The 17,879-nt window shown below is 39.9% G+C and overlaps 1 protein-coding gene across 1 annotated transcript; it reads left to right on the top strand.

Annotated features, from left to right (window-relative positions):
- Positions 1-14,729: 14,729 nt before the first annotated feature.
- On the top strand, positions 14,730-16,056 carry LOC137245966 (putative nuclease HARBI1). Its single transcript, XM_067777131.1, has 3 exons — positions 14,730-14,950; positions 15,007-15,290; positions 15,347-16,056. Exons 1-3 carry the CDS (start codon positions 14,730-14,732, stop codon positions 15,931-15,933), a joined length of 1,092 nt encoding a protein of 363 aa, XP_067633232.1. The 3' UTR covers positions 15,934-16,056.
- The last annotated feature ends 1,823 nt before the right edge of the window (positions 16,057-17,879 follow it).

Genomic DNA, 17,879 nt, shown 5'->3' with positions numbered 1-17,879 from the left:
TTCCGTAATAGGGACGATTAGGAATTTAAAACTTTTTCCTTTTCTTTGAATTTAAATTAATAATTGAATTTAAGTATATTTAAGCAATTAAGCTGTCTTGGGATGACACTGTAGAAGAAAAAAGTTTTCATTAAGTTAACACCCAAATATGTAATAAGAATTACGCCTAATTTTATCTTACATTAAACGCAAAACTTGAGGCGTGTTTAATTGCTGCTCGCATTCAGCATATGTGCTAATTTTGTTACCTAAGGCTTAGGTAAAGTAAGTAAATTTTGCTGTTGGAGCAAGAAACAAAATTTATTTCATTACTATTTCGGCTTGATTGCATTTGTTTAATAAAATTCAATTTTATTATAATTTTTGACTCAGCATATTCTATAAGCACACATATCTAATCATAGTTGCTAGTAGAATCAAGTCACCCATACTTTATCATGAACTTGCGTATATACATAGGCATAGAAATACATTCACCTTTTAAATATGCTTATTCTCAAGTATACAACTACTTAAAATTTGTGTGCAGACGTATCAGCAACAAAACATACGCCCATGTATACACAGAAATTTAAACTATTTTTTTTTAAACTTGTAAGTAAATTTTGTGGTTGCCAGTAACCGAACAAAATTTACTTCAATTATATTTCGGTTTTGATGGCATTTGTTTAATAAAATTAAATTTTATTATAATGTTGCTTTAGGATATTTTATAAACATACATACATATTTATAGCTGCTAGTAGAATAAAACCACATGTGTCTAAAGCTAGATAAATATACAACAAAACAAAGAAAAAATTTGTAAATATTGTAATACATTGCGCCAAATTTTTTGAATCGTTTCGATCAATCCATTATATGAATTTCTATAATGATAATAGATATATATATATATATATATTATGTACATAAATTAAGTCGCGTAGATTTGGCTTTGCGCATCTGTGAATATATTTTTATTTTTATTCAAATTTAAACATTTAAATCACATACCTATAAGATATATGTATTTATATTAGTAATCCGCATATATTATTAATATAACAATTGCCGTCTTTCAGTGAGTTTTACAGCTCCGGCTCACGCTTAATTCTCACGGGAATGCTGTGGATCATTGAGAGACTTGAGAAGCAGATGTCGTGAAATTTTCGCACACGTGAAATGTTATAGGCAGATGTCGCCGCTGTTTTTCATTTAACTCATACGGCGAAAGGCTAAGCAGCGACATCTATTTTTGAAAAAGTAGGTATATTAAAGGCCGCGTTGCCAACTTAAAAAGAAGTAATTAACAAATTATCTGGCTCACAAATTGAACCAGATTTCTATCTGGATATATCTGGCTCAAATCGTTGTTGTTGCATTTACATGCAAAATCATTTATCTGGCTCAGGATTTTGCCACCGGATGAAAGCTATTATTTTAACGGATGTGAAGGTTAGTTTATCCTTACAAGACTCAGCTTACGTAGGAGTATACTAGTCTTTTGAGCGTCCGATAACGATTGCGCATCCATGGTGAATTGTTCCTCGTAGCTAGTCACCCGTACCTAGGCCTAGTCACCCGTCACTTACCCCTAGAGTGGCGGCGTCACCCCTCATGCACTTCAGAATTCTGCAGTTCAACTGTAATGGACTAACTGGGAAGATTACGGAGATAGTCAATTTCATGAAGCGGCACAACATCCGCATTGCTGCGATTCAAGAGACTAAACTCACAGCAAGATCTGCATTGCAGACCTGCTCTGGTTATAATGTCCACAGGAAAGACTGCGAGAGCGGAAATGGAGGCGGCCTCGCGATGCAAATCTAGAAATCATCAACATCTATATCCCTCCTGTCACCTGTTGCCCCAGTGGATACCGCCCTAATATCGAGGCCTTACTCACTGGCAACAATCGCATTATCTTAGGCGATTTCAATGCCCATCACGACCTATGGCATTCAAACTTGCGGGCGGGCAGTAGGGGTGATATGTTGGCGGATCAAATAGACGAAACGACGTTCTGCACAATAAACGGAGACGCCCCCACACGTATGGTAGGAAGCTGTCATAGCTCGCCAGATATCTCAATCGTGAGCGCAGAACTCGTAAACTGCGTCAACTGGCAGCCGATGGTAACAATGGTATCCGACCACCTGCCCATACTTATTTCGTTCGAGCGTACCGCCGACTTCATCGTCACCGAAAAACGCACTTTCATAAACTTCAAAAAGGAAAGTGGGAAGAATATAAATCTGCAACAGACAGCAGCTTTGCTGCCCTCCCTATCCCGACTGATGCCCGCCAAGGGGAGCGTGCCTTCCGTAAGGTCATTGAATCCGCCTCGGCACATTTCATTCCCGCCGAGAGAATTCCCGAAATACGGCCCCACTTCCCGACGGAGGCCGCGAGCTTAGCGAGGGAACGCGACCTTATAAGACAGCTTGATCCCGGCGACCCCCAAATAAGGGATATAAACCAACGCATCAGATTGCTTGTGGACGAACACAAGCGGGCGAAATGGGAAGAGCACCTAAGAGGTTGTAACCTCTCTACCGGTGTAGGTAAACTTTGGTCCACCGTAAAGTCCCTATCGAATCCGACTAAGCACAAAGACAAAGTTTCCATCGTCTTTGGCGATAAGGTGCTGTCGGATGCGAAAAAATGCGCGAGCGCTTTCAGCCGACAATATATAATGCATCCTACGGTCGACAAAGATAGACGGAGAGCCAATAGACACGCACATAAACACAAACTCAGCGCGTCACCAATTACCATCACCGCTAGAGAGGTTGAGGACGCCATTGGTCGCGCTAAACCATCCAAAGCAGTGGGCCCAGACGGCATAGCCATGCCGATGCTTAAAAACCTAGGGAAAGAGGGTTTCAAATATTTAGCGCATGTCTTCAACCTGTCTCTTTCCACCTTTGTCATACCCGAGAAATGGAAAATGGCCAAGGTGGTCCCGCTACTAAAGCCTGGGAAACCAGCTAACGTAGGTGAGTCATATCGTCCGATATCTCTCCTATCGCCAGTGGCAAAGACGCTTGAAGCCATTTTGCTCCCTTATTTCCAAGCACATTTGCAGCTAGCCCCTCATCAGCATGGCTTCAGAAAACTCCATAGCACTACCTCCGCGCTAAATGTCATTAGCACCCAGATAAATTGCGGTTTGAATCAATATCCCCACCATAGAACAGTACTCTTAGCGTTAGACCTATCAAAAGCTTTTGATACGGTCAACCATGGCTCGTTACTGCAAGACCTGGAAGCATCTACCCTTTCCCATGTCTTAAAAGGTGGACCGCAAATTATCTGGGTGGTCGGCAGGCATCGGTGCAATTCAGAAACGAAACATCAAAACAAAGGAGAATTAAACAAGGGGTGCCACAGGGTGGTGTCCTATCCCCGCTTTTGTTTAATTTCTACATATCTAAGCTACCTTCACCACCGGAAGGAGTCACAATCGTTTCCTACGCCGATGACTGCACAATAATGGCCACAGGCCCAGGCCCAGAGATCGATCAGCTATGCAATAAAATAAACGGCTATCTCCCTGATCTCTCCAGTTTTTTCGCCTCGCGAAACCTGGCATTGTCACCGACTAAATCTTCCGCGACCTTATTTACAACATGGACGCCCCAAATGTCGACCATATTGAACATCCACGTCGATGGCATTACGCTACCGACTGTCCTACACCCCAAAATCTTGGGTGTGACGTTTGATCAGGATCTACATTTTGGTGCGCACGCAACCGCAATTGTTCCAAGAATTCAGAGCCGTAATAAAATCCTCAAATCCCTTGCTGGCAGTACCTGGGGAAAAGATAAAGAAACGCTCTTGACCACATACAAAGCAATTAGCCAGCTGATTACGTGCTACGCGTCACCCATATGGTCTCCAAGCCTAAAAACCACCCACTGGAAGAAACTACAGGCCTGCCAAAATACTTCTCTCAGAATCGCCACGGGCTGTCTTCTTATGTCCCCAGAACACCATCTGCATAATGAGGCGAGAATACTCCCCATCAGGGAGAGAAATGAGATGCTGACCAAACAGTTTCTGTTGAATACCCAGAAACCTGGGCATCCCAACAGACGTCTGATTGACGAACCAGCACCGCCTAGGGGCCTAAGGAGTCATTTCCGTGAGCATTTTGAGGAAATACGGCACCTGAGAACCCAGCCGTGTGAAGCGAAAAAACACAAGCAGGTCATTGGTGAACTCCATAGACAGGCGTCGGACCTTTATGTCGGGAATTGCCCGGTGAATCCAGTACTTGAAGAAAAATATCCAGAACTCGCAGAAGAGGAACGCATACTCCCCAGGGAAACGCGTGTCACTCTTGCTCAACTTCGTTCTGGATACTGTAACAGGTTAAACTCTTACCTATCCAGAATCAACCCCGACATACAAAATGTATGCCCCGCTTGCAATGTGTCCCACATGACACCAACCATCTCTTTAATTGTAATGTGGAACCAACGCCTCTAACACCCCTTTCCTTATGGTCCACCCCTGTTAAAACGGCAAGTTTCCTTGGACTCCCGTTAGAGGATATTGATGACAATTTGTGATCGGTCGCGGCTATTAGGTGGGGCGAGCATTGCTACAACAACAACAACATAAATGGATTTTTGAACAAGTTTACCACAATTTTGAAATCAATAACTTTTTATAGATTTTTCATACAAGTTTACTGCAGTTTGTACCGCAGTACAATGCCTCAAAACATTTTTCCCAAATTCTTTTTCTTTTGTTTGCAGCCGACTTTAGATTTTTTTTTGTTCCCATACATAGTTTTATTTTGCCACCACTGTCCTTACTTCAAAACACTAACTAACACCGCCATGTCAAAAACATATGTTTCTCGAACCGATTTATCTAATTATCTGAGCAACATGCGGCTCTAAAGCTATTTCCGAAAAGAATTCTCCTTCCTTTCCTTTTGGACTTCAACACTGAACAGTCGTGATCTTAAGCCGTCAAAAAAATTTGCAGTCTAGTTGTTCGGGTAAATTTTCAAAGTATAAAATTTTTAAGTTTTTAAAATCATAGTTCAGTGATTAATATACTTGTGACAGATTTGTCAATATCAAATACGCCTTTTCACGCCGAGTGTTAAAAAGTTATAATTTTTTTTTATAACCACTATGGCACATCTTTTTGAAGCTATATAAAGATTATAATTTGTGATTTCACATCAAGGTTCACAGATTAATCCGACACCCGTGCGAATTAAGACTTTTTATTATCTCATAAATCTGCCTCCGGTAACCAGCATATTTTGAGCCAAAACTTATAAGGAGATATACATGGTAAGTGGTAACATTTTGATTAAATGATAGAACTCCCTTTGCCCCTCTTATTGTGATATACCTATATGTGGTGCAAATAATGTAAACATAAATCTAAAAGAGCGGTATCTTTTTCATCCGCAGATTTTCCGTAAAAACCACATTTTCTGCAAATTCATTTGCCATCAATTTTGTATCATATGCATGTGGGTTGCTTGTGTGAATCACAAGCAACCCCCCCTTTTACGTATCCCCGCTTTTACGATCACGGCATAAATCTCAAAATATCCAGTTGCTGATAATCCAGTAAGGCATATTTTAAACAAGCCAGAACACCCAAAATGGCCAATTTTCATCATCGTCCGAGGTTTCTAACATAATCCAAATTCGTTTTAATAATATACATAATAGATTAGTAATACATATAGATACATAAAATGTATGTAGAAATATAGAAAGCGAACTCGAACTGAAAATAAGTATGAATAAGAATCAAGTTATGTTTAGAAACATTGAAGCGTATGCCTAAAATGCTGCTAAGAAATAGTAAATTCTAATTGAATTCATCTCATAAAAAAATTAATGACATCCCTAACTGTGTTCAATATAAGCAATTAGGTTAAAAGAAAACCCCTAATGCACTTTAAGCCCCTTATTTTGAATATTCACTGTAGTTTGAATTAGCCAAATTTGAATAGTTGATAATATGTAGCACCTTACCAAAAATTAAAGTAGCCAAGCCGCAAAATATCATATTTTTGTTGTTATTGTTGCACAGCATTCTCTTGAACCTGTGCGCGATCACATACATGCATACATTTGAGTGAAGTGGACATGTTCTAGAGAGCTATGTGATGTGTTTGAGAGAGCTTTATAATGCCAGCTAAAGAAATAGAATTTGTATGATTTTCGACGCGAACATTTATACATATGTATTCTTCTTTATTGAGAGTGATTTAAAATATTTTTTACATTTTTAAACATGATTGGCAACATTTGCGGTTTGGTAATGTTTTAAGTGGTTTCCTTTTGCAAATTAAAAACCATTAATTGTGTTAGTTGGTTTAGAAAATATTTTTATTCTTGTTTAAGGATTGATAACCCCTTTCCCCAAGCAAGAAGGCCTTCGAAGCTAGGTAGAAATGCTATATACTTGTAAAATGAATTTAGTTACTCACGTATATATGTACCTAAATATATTCACCTATTTGCAACATGTTATTTTGTTAACAATTTTTTTTTCTTTATTGCACATTTATACAATGATGTGCATTTACATACATATGTATGCACATATGGGAGTTGCCATACATATATGTACATATATTGGACATAGTCGTCTTTTCAACTTAATTTTTATTGTTGATATTACTTTTTTATATATGCGTACATAAAGGCACACATACAAATTTACATACATACATATATCAAAATTATTTTTGTTGAGTTCATAGGATATAAATTTAGGATTTTTTGTACCTTTTTTTAATAATGATTTTCTTGGACTATGAATCAAAATAAGTCTCACAAATTAAGTGTCGGTCAACTAAACTAAGCAAACGTTTATCAAAAAATATTTTTTTTGGATTATTCATTAATATTAATGTACATACAGATGTAAGCACATACGTACATGAGCTGATATATATATCAAGGGTAGTTTTCCTTATTACTTGAATTTTTTTTGATACATAATTTTTAAATTTTATACATGCGTATATATTAACGTAAAAACATATTTACATACATGTGTTTACCTATTTGATTTTTGAATTGCCATATGCAATTAATGTTCTAGGGAGACTAACTAAAGTTCCACTATATAACTTCTCATTGAGCTGTTTTGTTTTTAGTGATTTTCTTCGTTTAAAAATCAAAGTAAATTCCATTAATTAAGTTTAGGTTAACTAAACTAAAACAAAAACGAAATGTATAATGGATTCAATTTGTTTTAAATAATAATAATTTATAATGGGTAACTAATTTGTTTGATTTGGTTTGAGACACCGGAGTTGATGGTAATGTATTGGGGCCTACAACATCAATGAGGCCAAAGGTAGGGTGGGTACAGAGGCAGCCACCAAATGTTGCAACAACGAGCTGCCAGGCGTAAGGGTAAGTTGAGGGTGTCGTATTAGTGAAGTGTGGCATGCAAATGCGTAGGTTTGTTTTCTTTTTTCTCTTCGGTGTGAATATCCCCAGTGTGCAAAAATAATTATCGCGTTTGACCATTGACTGGGGAGAGCAGTGCTGTGCAGTGACCGCGTTATCGAATCCACGAAGCTGAAGCTCCGGGCCTAAACGCCAGTGCACACGCCGTGGTTGTTGCACCTTGCCACAAGCACTGCAGCTCTTTCGTCCTTGAAGGTGCCTGTTGCACACTTAGTCAATGAAGATCATAACAGATAAAAATGGCGCCCAACGTGCAGCCCGATAGAGGAAAGCAACTTTTGTGTGATTTTGTTAAATATTGGCTCCACATGCATGATTCACTCCTTGAATCAAATAGTCTGTCTGCTTTTGGAATTTTTTTATTTGATTAACATTTTATAAATTTTTGAATTTTTTTTTCGACTGTTGTTGTGTTCAAACATGTCTGTATGGATGCGAAGAATTTTCGCTGGAATTGACCATCCTATAGGCTAGATGCCTTGACATGCGTACCGCGTTAAAACTTCGTGTTTAGGGAATTATTTGAGCATAGCACTCCTTTTGGTTTTGTTGCAAAAATACGTTATACGCTTTTTGGAAATTTTTGTCATTAAGGCTAAATGCCAATTGACTTACCGGGTGTTCACGTTTGCTACAATCCAATAGAAAAAGTATACAAGTTTTCAAATAGTAAGTATATATCAAACCCATTGTAGAGATGCCACCTCAATTTAATACCTTTTTTTTATTTTCGTTAGTATTTGGGAAAGAGCGAATATTTCGGAAATTGTGATTGTAAATCAAATAAGTCACAACAGATCTTTCTTTCTCAAAATGTTGCCTGTCACAGCACAATATGACTATATGCCGAATTTAACTTTTATGCCACATTACCACTACAGAGACTCCTCTGGTCTCAAACCAAGTTTATTTTTGATGATTTTTTTGTTTTTTTGATAAAGAACCTTTTTTTGCGTTGATTACAGAGCGAAAAAGCTTTTAATATTTTTGGTGATTTTTTTTTGATTTTCTTAAAAACAATTTTGTTTGCGTTAAACTACTTTTTTAACACTGCGTTAAAGGGTCATATCTTTCTTTACTAGTGCAAACATACATATACCTTTTTTTTACTTTTTTGGGAACATGCCATTGCGTCACAGCGACGAACACGCTCCTTTGCAGGCTGGATGTTTTCTATGTAGGAAGGCTTTTACGAATAGGGATAACATACTAACTACCGCGTGTGACCACCGCTTTCACCGAAATCGCCTATTGCCGTGGCTTAAGAACAATTCTTCTTGTCCACTTTGTAGAGGGAGTTTAATCAAAATATATATAACACTAGATTATTGAAGACGATGTCTCAGGGCAACGCAGGTAATACCAGTGGAAGTGGGAACCTACAAAAATCCAATAGGGAAGAACAACAAGAGCTGCAACAAGGAGCAGCAAATGGTAGTAGCTTGTCAGCTGAAGGAGCGCATGGAGGTGACGTACCATCAGTAAATGATGACGAAGCTCGTATTAGGAATATGGTCTCGGCTATTGTATCTGCGAGGTCAGCAACCGTTTTTGAAGATTTAGAGAATCGCGTAGCGCAAATGGTAGAACAGCGGATAGAAAACGCTTTATCCAGTTTTTTAGAACGGTTAAATATTAACCCTACACAAGCAGTTCCTGTAGGCAATGACATAAGCCAACCAACTAATTTGTCCACAACTCAACACCCACCAAATAGGTATACACCAGTGTGGCCTAGAGATGTACCTCCATTGCCAAATAATACCAATACCAATTTTCATAACCAGATTGACCAAATGCGGCTAAGTGATATGTCGACCGAGCCGTACATGGGTAGAATAGCCCAATTAATTTCAAGTTGGGACGTAAATTTTGACGGTACGTCTCGTTTGTCTGTAGATAGTTTCTTATCGAGAATATAATTGTTAGTTATCGATACGCTTAACGGCAATTTTAACCTTTTGTGTGAACACATACAAAGCCTTTTTATTAATGAAGCCAAAGACTGGTATTGGCGATACCGTAGGTCTGTCGAACGTGTCACCTGGCCAAAGAGCTGGCCAAGCGTTAAGAACAAATTTTCAACAACATAAGGGTGACTTCGAAATTAAAGAATCGATTCGTGCTCGAAAGCAGGGTCAAAATGAATGTTTTGATGAATTCCGTAACGCCATATTGAAAATCGCGGAACCTCTTGAAACCCCACTTTCAGAGGTAGAGTTACTTGAAATTTTAAAACATAATTTGCGACCACGTCTTCGGCAACAACTTCTTTTTGTACCAATTAATTATGTAGCAGAGTTGCGGCGACTCTGTTTGAAAGGTGAGAGTCTTGCTAACGAAATTGTTAAGACCACACCCTTTTATCCAACAACCAGCTCTCGACCATTACCAAGAAGGCAAGTGAATGAAGCCTACCTTGACCTAGACCTAGATGAGGAAGCAATAGCGCAAAGCGAATTTGCTCAAGTAGAAGCTGTTTCTCAGCTAGCAACCAAATTGAAACCTGGTTGCTGGAACTGCAATAAAGAGGGACATAGATATTACGATTTCCTTGAGGAGCATACGGTGTTTTGCTACGGCTGTGGCGCACCAAACACGTATCGTCCAAAATGCCCAAAGTGTAGTCCGGGAAACTGCAAAGCGAGCGAGGAATCTCGACAGATCCCTCGCAACGACAGCAAACACTAGACAGCAATAAAACAAACATACATACACAACTTCAAACCAGCCTCGCGTCAAGTGGTGCCTCTAAGATTTTTACAACTCCGCTAAGAAAAGAAATTATTCCATACGAAGAACGGTTGAAAAGATATACGGAAGCTAGAAATAGAATATTTAGTACCGATGATGTTACTTCCGAAAGTCCAAAGCATTCTACTATTCGAATGAGAAACTTTTGGACGAGAGTAAGAGCAAACAAAAGAAATTTAAAGAAAGTCATCTGTTCGTTGCAGCAGAAAGAAAATGATTTAAGGCCATATGCGAAGGTTAGGCTTTTGGAAAGCGACCACCTAGGCTTATTAGACACCGAAGCGCAAGTGTCTTGCCTAGGAGGTTTGCTTGCAAAGGAGGTTTCCAAACAGCCATTGCGAAAGCATAAAATTCCCATTTGCACAGCTGATGGCAAAATTAAAGTTGTTTTCGGTACAATAGACATTAGTGTCCAATATAGAGACAAAATAGAAATTATAACTTTTTTTGTTGTGCCAAGTATGTCCCAAGATTTGATATTGGGAATTGACTTTTGGCATAAGTTCCGAATTGCTCCGAATATTATTTCGGAAATTTCACTTGATGAAAATTATAATGACGAAAACTCGCTTTCGTTGAATGTTGAGCAACAGCATCAGTTAAGTTTAGTTAAAAATAGATTTCCAAGCTTCGAAAAAGAAGGCTTAGGAAAAACTTCTTTATTGGAATACGAGATCCAGCTCGAACCCAACGTCCGTCCGATAAAGCAGCGTTATTTCCCAATTTCACCAGCTGCCGAGAAACTCGTACATACCGAAATTGATGAAATGATAAAGTTAGGTGTAATCGAGGAAGCTCCAAATAGTCCATGATCCAGTCCGGTTTTATTAGTGAAAAAGTCAGGTAAAGTCCGTCTGTGCCTTGATTCTAGGAAAGTCAACAGCGTTACCGTCAAGGACACGTATCCCCTTCCTCATATTGATGGGATTCTTAGCAGAATACCCAAGGCAAAATTCATAAGTTCACTAGACTTAAGGCGTGCCTTTTGGCAAATTCCCCTAGCCGAACAATCCCGAGATTACACCTGTTTCACCGTCCCTAATCGTCCGCTTTACCGATACCGTGTCATGCCTTTCGGTCTTTGTAACGCCCCACAAGCACTTTGTCGCTTGATGGATCGCGTAATTCCACCCAATTTAAGAGATCAAGTTTTCGTTTATTTAGACGATTTTGACACACATATGTCCGTCCTTGCTGAAGTTGCTCTACATTTAAGGAAAGCGGGGTTGACCATAAACGTCACCAAAAGTAAATTTTGCATAAAGGAAGTGAAGTATCTGGGGTATATCGTGGGAAATGGGACTATACGTACCGACCCCGAAAAGATTTCGGCTGTTACGCAATATCCGGTTCCATCAAACGTCAAGCAAGTTAGACGGTTTTTGGGAATGGCGGGTTGGTATCACCGATTTGTGGATAACTTTGCTGCAGTGACAACCCCTCTTACTAATTTACTAAAGAAGTCCAAAAGTTTTGAATGGAACGACGACGCCCAACTAGCTTTCGAAACACTGAAAGAAAAACTCTGTACAGCACCAATACTGGCTAGTCCAGATTACAAAAAACCTTTCATCGTACAATGTGATGCGAGCAAGTTAGGAGTTGGTGCGGTGTTGGTTCAAAAGAAGGCCGACGATGTTGAGGTTCCTATAGCATACTTTTCGCAAAAGTTGAACAAAGCGCAAAGTAACTATAGCGTGACGGAGCTCGAGGGTTTAGCAGCTCTGCTAAGTTTAAAGAAATTTAGAGCTTATGTCGAGGGGCAGGAGTTCACTATAGTTACTGACCACGCTAGCTTGCAGTGGCTTATGCGACAAACCGATTTATCCAGCCGACTAGCACGTTGGTCTCTGAAATTGCAAGGATTTAAGTTTAACATCGAACACAGGAAAGGTTCGCTTAATGTAGTGCCTGATTGTCTGTCACGACAAAATTTTGAGGAAGTAGCTGAAGTCCGTGAGATTGAGGTCCGTCCGTTAGTTGATTTGCAGTCGTCCGAGTTTTTGTCCGAAGATTATCAAAAGTTGATAAGTCAGGTCCGTCAAAATGAGAGCCGCTTGCCTGATCTTCAGGTAATCGACAATCTGGTTTATAAAAGAACCGAGCACCCCGATGGCAATCCTGAAAGCGAATCATTTAATTGGAAGCTTTGGATTCCCACATCTCTAGTTCCAGGTGTCATCGAAAACGCGCACTGTCCACCAAATAAATGTCATGGTGGTATTGCCAAAACATTGGAGCGATTGCGCAATAATTTGTATTGGCCAAATATGACGGTTGATGTTAAAAACTACGTCAGTCGATGCGAAACATGTAAGCAATGTTACGCTAAGACCACCAATGTCCGCACAGTATACGGTACAACGACCGTTTCAGAAGTTATACGTTGACTTCCTTGGACCATATCCAAGATCCAAGCAAGGAAACATAGGAATATTTATCGTACTAGACCATTTGACAAAGTTCCCCCTCTTAAAAACTGTTAAAAAGTTCAACACTTCCTCTATTTGTGACTATTTGCGTGACAATGTTTTTAATATTTTCGGAACTCCCGAAATTGTAATGAGTGACAATGGAAAACAGTTCAGATCCTCGCAATTTAACACGTTGTTGTCGGCCCGTGGAATTAGACATGTTTATACCGCTTTGTACAGTCCGCAAGCCAATGCAAGTGAACGTGTCAACCGTTCAATAATCGCTGATATCAGAGCTTACCTGAAGAAGGATCAGTCACACTGGGACAGAAATATCTCCGAAATCGGTGAAGCCCTCAGGAGCTCGTATCATCAAACGATCGGAGCATCTCCATACTTTGCATTGTTTGGACAGCAAATGATTTCCCATGCTGGTGACTATGAACTCCTAAGGAAGCTCAAAACATTGGATGATACCGTACTCGACAGAAGAGACACCCTGAAACTAATAAGACGAAATATTACCGAAAACATCACCAAAACTTTTGAAAACTCGTCAAAGCGTTACAATCTTCGTAGCACTGACAAACGCTTTGAAATTGGTGATTTTGTTATTTGCCTTAAGCGATGCCTCAAAGAAATTTTCCGCAAAACTAGCTCCAAAGTTCGTTAAATGTAGGGTTGTTTCCATAAAAGGCAACTGCATGTACGAATTGGAAGACGTCGACACAGGCAGAAAAGAAGTTTATCACAGAAAAGACATCCAACATAGCACTTAGGTCACACCGTACCAACTATCTAGGTGGGGGGATGTGTACCATAGTACAATGCCTCAAACATTTTTCCTAATTTCTATTTTTATTGTTTGCAGCCGACTTTAGATTTTTTTTGTTCACATACATAGTTTTATTTTGCCACCACTGTCCTTACTTCAAAACACTAACTAACACCGCCATGTCAAAAACATATGTTTCTCGAACCGATTTATCTAATTATCTGAGCAAGATGCGGCTCTAAAGCTATTTCCGAAAAGAATTCTCCTTCCTTTCCTTTTGGACTTCAACACTGAACAGTCGTGATCTTAAGCCGTCAAAAAAATTTGCAGTCTAGTTGTTCGGGTAAATTTTCAAAGTATAAAATGTTTAAGTTTTTAAAATCATAGTTCAGTGATTAATATACTTGTGACAGATTTGTCAATATCAAATACGCCTTTTCACGCCGAGTGTTAAAAAGTTATAATTTTTTTTATAACCACTATGGCACATCTTTTTGAAGCTATATAAAGCTTATAATTTGTGATTTCACATCAAGGTTCACAGATTAATCCGACACCCGTGCGAATTAAGACTTTTTAATATCTCATAAATCTGCCTCCGGTAACCAGCATATTTTGAGACAAAACTTATAAGGAGATATACATGGTAAGTGGTCACATTTTGATTAAATGATAGAACTCCTTTTCCCCTCTTATTGTGATATACCTATATGTGGTGCAAATAATATAAACATAAATCTAAAAGAGCGGTATCTTTTTCATCCGCAGATTTTCCGTAAAAACCACATTTTCTGCAAATTCATTTGCCATCAATTTTACGTATCCCCGCTTTTACGATCACGGCATAAATCTCAAAATCTCCAGTTGCTGATAATCCAGTAAGGCATATTTTAAACAAGCCAGAACACCCAAAATGGCCAGTTTTCATCATCGTCTGAGGTTTCTAACATAATCCCAAAACATGTCAGGAAAGTTGAATAATTTAATTTAAAATTTAAATTCGTTTTAGTAATATACATAATAGATTAGTAATACATATAGATACATAAAATGTATGTAGAAATATAGAAAGCGAACTCGAACTCAAAATAAGTATGAATAAGGGCTATTTTTACAGTGGCAAGTTAACTTACATTCCACAGTTAACTATTGATTCTCAATTTCACTGTAGCGAGTTAACTAAAAGTTTACTGCCCAATGTTGGCGAGTTAAACTCTAGTTAGAAATCAGCTGATTGACTTTGAAATACATATTTATTTATTTATTAATTTGACGTTGACTTTGAAATAGAAATTTTAAATGCAAATTTTATTTTACGTTGCCCGGAATAAAATGGACCGTTTTTACTATCAGGAATTGCAGGATATGAACGATGCAGAAGATCATAGTGTTGCTAGAAGAATAATTGTCCGTAGGAGCAAAACTATTCGCGAAAGAACTGTGTTCTCAAACTATGATGAGAAGGATTTTCGTGATCGGTTTAGATTGACTAAAGAAGTAGCTTGGGCTGTATTAGCTAAAATTAAGGATAAACTGGAACACAAAACGAAATGGTAAGCAGCTACTTTGGTAGCATTGCAGAAATCACTGTAATTTTTCTAAATCGTAGGAATAGTGCCTTAACCGCTGAAACAATGCTGCTAGTTACTCTTCGCTTTTATGCAACTGGAAGTTTTCTGCAAACAGTAGGCGATCTATGTGGAGTATCTACAACAACAACTTCGCGCGTAGTTACAGTTGTCTCCCACAACTTAGCGCTACTTGCCAAAGAAATCATCTGTTTTCCCTCTGATGAAGAACTTCGAAGTATTCAAAAGCAGTTTTATATGATAGCTAAATTCCCCCGGGTTATAGCTGCTATGGACTGTACTCATATAAAAATTAGTTCACCTGGTAAACTAACTCGAAAATTGTTTCCTTCATTAGTTATTGGAAATGTATTATTACAGGAGGAGATGAGGCTGAACTTTATCGGAATCGAAAAGGGTGGTTTTCTTTCAATGTTCAAACCCTTTGTGATAGCACTCTCAAGATATTGGATATTGTAGCGCGGTGGCCAGGATCCGCACATGATGCAACCATTTTTCGAAATTCTCGTATATGCGCACGTCTTGAAAATGGGGAGTTCCAAAATAGAATCGTTGTAGCTGATAGTGGTTATCAAAATACAAATTGGGTATTAACACCTTTGTCACAATGCAATAGAACAGAAGAAAATCTTTATAACGAGTCCTTAGTTAGAACAAGAAACTGCGTTGAGCGTTCGTATGGCGTATGGAAACGTAGATTTCCAGTACTATCACTAGGGTTGCGAATAAATATAGCAAAAGTTGAGAGTATTGTTGTCGCCACTGCAGTTTTGCACAATATTTGCTGTTTGAATAGAGATTGGGAGCCTCCACCTTTGTCGCCAGGCGTTGAAGACATGATAAGAAGCAGCCTAGAATTTCCAGCTTACAATCATTTACCAAGCATTAGCCGAAATAATCATATGAGACTTACTTTAATTGATCAGCATTTTTCGAACTTATTGTAAATAATGACATGTACATACATACTGTAGTAGAGCAAACTCATACTTATCCAGAATCAATCAGCCTGCGATGGGTCTCCACATGACACAAACCATCTTTTTAACTGTGATGTGGAGCCAACAGATCTAACGGCACATTGTATGTTCCAACCCTTTCGAAGCAGCTGTTTCCCTTCGACTCCCGTTAGATGATTTCGATGACAACCTATGAGTGGTAGTGGCACTCGGTTCTATGTACCGGAACGACTCGGGATTTTTTCCGACCAAGGACTGTCATTTCAGTGTAACCCCACTTAATTTGTTGCGTCCCACCCACAAATTGTCATCCTCCCAGCAGCTTCTTGCAGCGGGACTGCTCCATATTCTCTTGCTCCGGGAAGGTATCGAATCCAATCCGGGTCCGTCTCCTGACCCCGGTCCTGAGAAATGGTTTTGCTGCATCTGCCGGAAAAGAATCTTTTTAGGACGGTCATACTCTGTTAAGTGTATCTCGTGTAAGGGATGGTTGCATCGGACAGGTTGTTCTGGGCTTGACCCCAAAACCCGACGTCCACGTAACTTTTATAAATCTTTTGTGGCTCTTTGCTGTTCACGCCCAAGGGCGTCCCATAGTCTATGCCTAAGCGCCCCCCTCCCCCCCCCCCCCCCCCCCTCCTGCCTTGGCCGGTGCCACATTCCTAGATGTTCTGGTCTCCGCGATGGCAACCCCCGACGGGTTTCATTGCGCCATGTTGCCAGGTCGCACACCCCAATACTTGCCCAAGGACGCCCAGTCCCAAGGCCAAGACAGCAGTTGCGTGCAGGCATTCCTCAACCCAGGCGTAGTCACCCGTCACTTACTCCCAGAGTGGCGACGTCTCCCCCTCTGTACTTCAGAATTCTGCAGTTAAACTGTAATGGATTAACTGGGAAGATCACGGAGATAGTCAATTTCATGATGCGGCACAAAATCCGCATTGCTGCGATTCAAGAGACTAAACTTACAGCAAGATCTGCACTGCAAACCTGTTCTGGGTATAATGTCCACAGAAAAGATCGCATGAGCGGAAATGGAGGCGGCCTCGCGTTTATCATACACCACTCTGTGCAATATTATATATTTGCCCCTGGCATCGACCGAAGGCCTATCTGTCCGGTTAGGTGATGCAAACCTAGAAATCATCAACATCTACATCCCTCCTGCCAGCTGTTGCCCCAATGGATACCGCCCTAATATCAGCGCCTTACTCACTGGCTGTTAGGTGGGGCGAAGGACTGCTACAACAACAACAACAAGAGTGGTAGTGGTCTCGCTTGAACGGGGCGAAGTACCGCTACAACAACAACAACCCCTTTTGCTGAACAGCCATCATGGTTCCGTAAATTGCATAGCACCATTAGCGCTAATGCAAGAATCGCATCACAGGACAGTAATCGTAGCGCTTGACATGTCAAAACTGTTGACACAGTAGATCACAGCATCCTACTCCAGCACATAGAAGAGTCAACGCTTCCCCGCGCCTTAAGAAGTGGACCGCCAACTATTTGAATAGCCGGAAGGATACATTCCTACGCAGATTAGCAGTCGTCTGATGAGCTAAACTCTAAAATAACATATTCAGTTAAATAAAACAAATTTAAAGTTATTTTCAAGGTTGTATATTTGCGTCTTTGTCCCTTCCGAACTTTGGCTTTCATATATTCATACATTTTTCGCATTCGCACACACACTCCCACTTCCCACTCCACTACCACTCCCCACAATCCACCAGACTCCCCACTCCACACTCTCCAATTTCCACTCCACACTCCCCAATTCCCACTCCCCACTCCACTACCACTCCCCACAATCCACCAGACTCTCCACTCCCCACTCCACACTCTCCAATTTCCACTCCACTCCACACTCCCCAATTTCCACTCCACTCCACACTCCCCAATTCCCACTCCCCACTCCACTACCACTCCCC

The sequence above is a fragment of the Eurosta solidaginis genome, chromosome 3, assembly GCF_040869045.1.
Source record: "Eurosta solidaginis isolate ZX-2024a chromosome 3, ASM4086904v1, whole genome shotgun sequence".
Lineage (NCBI taxonomy): Eukaryota > Metazoa > Arthropoda > Insecta > Diptera > Tephritidae > Eurosta > Eurosta solidaginis.
Note: the sequence above shows the minus strand (reverse complement) of the source record. Positions and strands in the feature narration are given on the sequence as shown.

Bases quoted from the DNA above. Each gene is read 5' to 3' on its own strand.
- LOC137245966 (XM_067777131.1), top strand. From the start codon at position 14,730: ATGGACCGTTTTTACTATCAGGAATTGCAGGATATGAACGATGCAGAA. The intron at 14,951-15,006 runs GTAAGCAGCTAC...TCTAAATCGTAG, and splicing joins CTGGAACACAAAACGAAATG to GAATAGTGCCTTAACCGCTG. The intron at 15,291-15,346 runs GTAAACTAACTC...GTATTATTACAG, and splicing joins TATAAAAATTAGTTCACCTG to GAGGAGATGAGGCTGAACTT.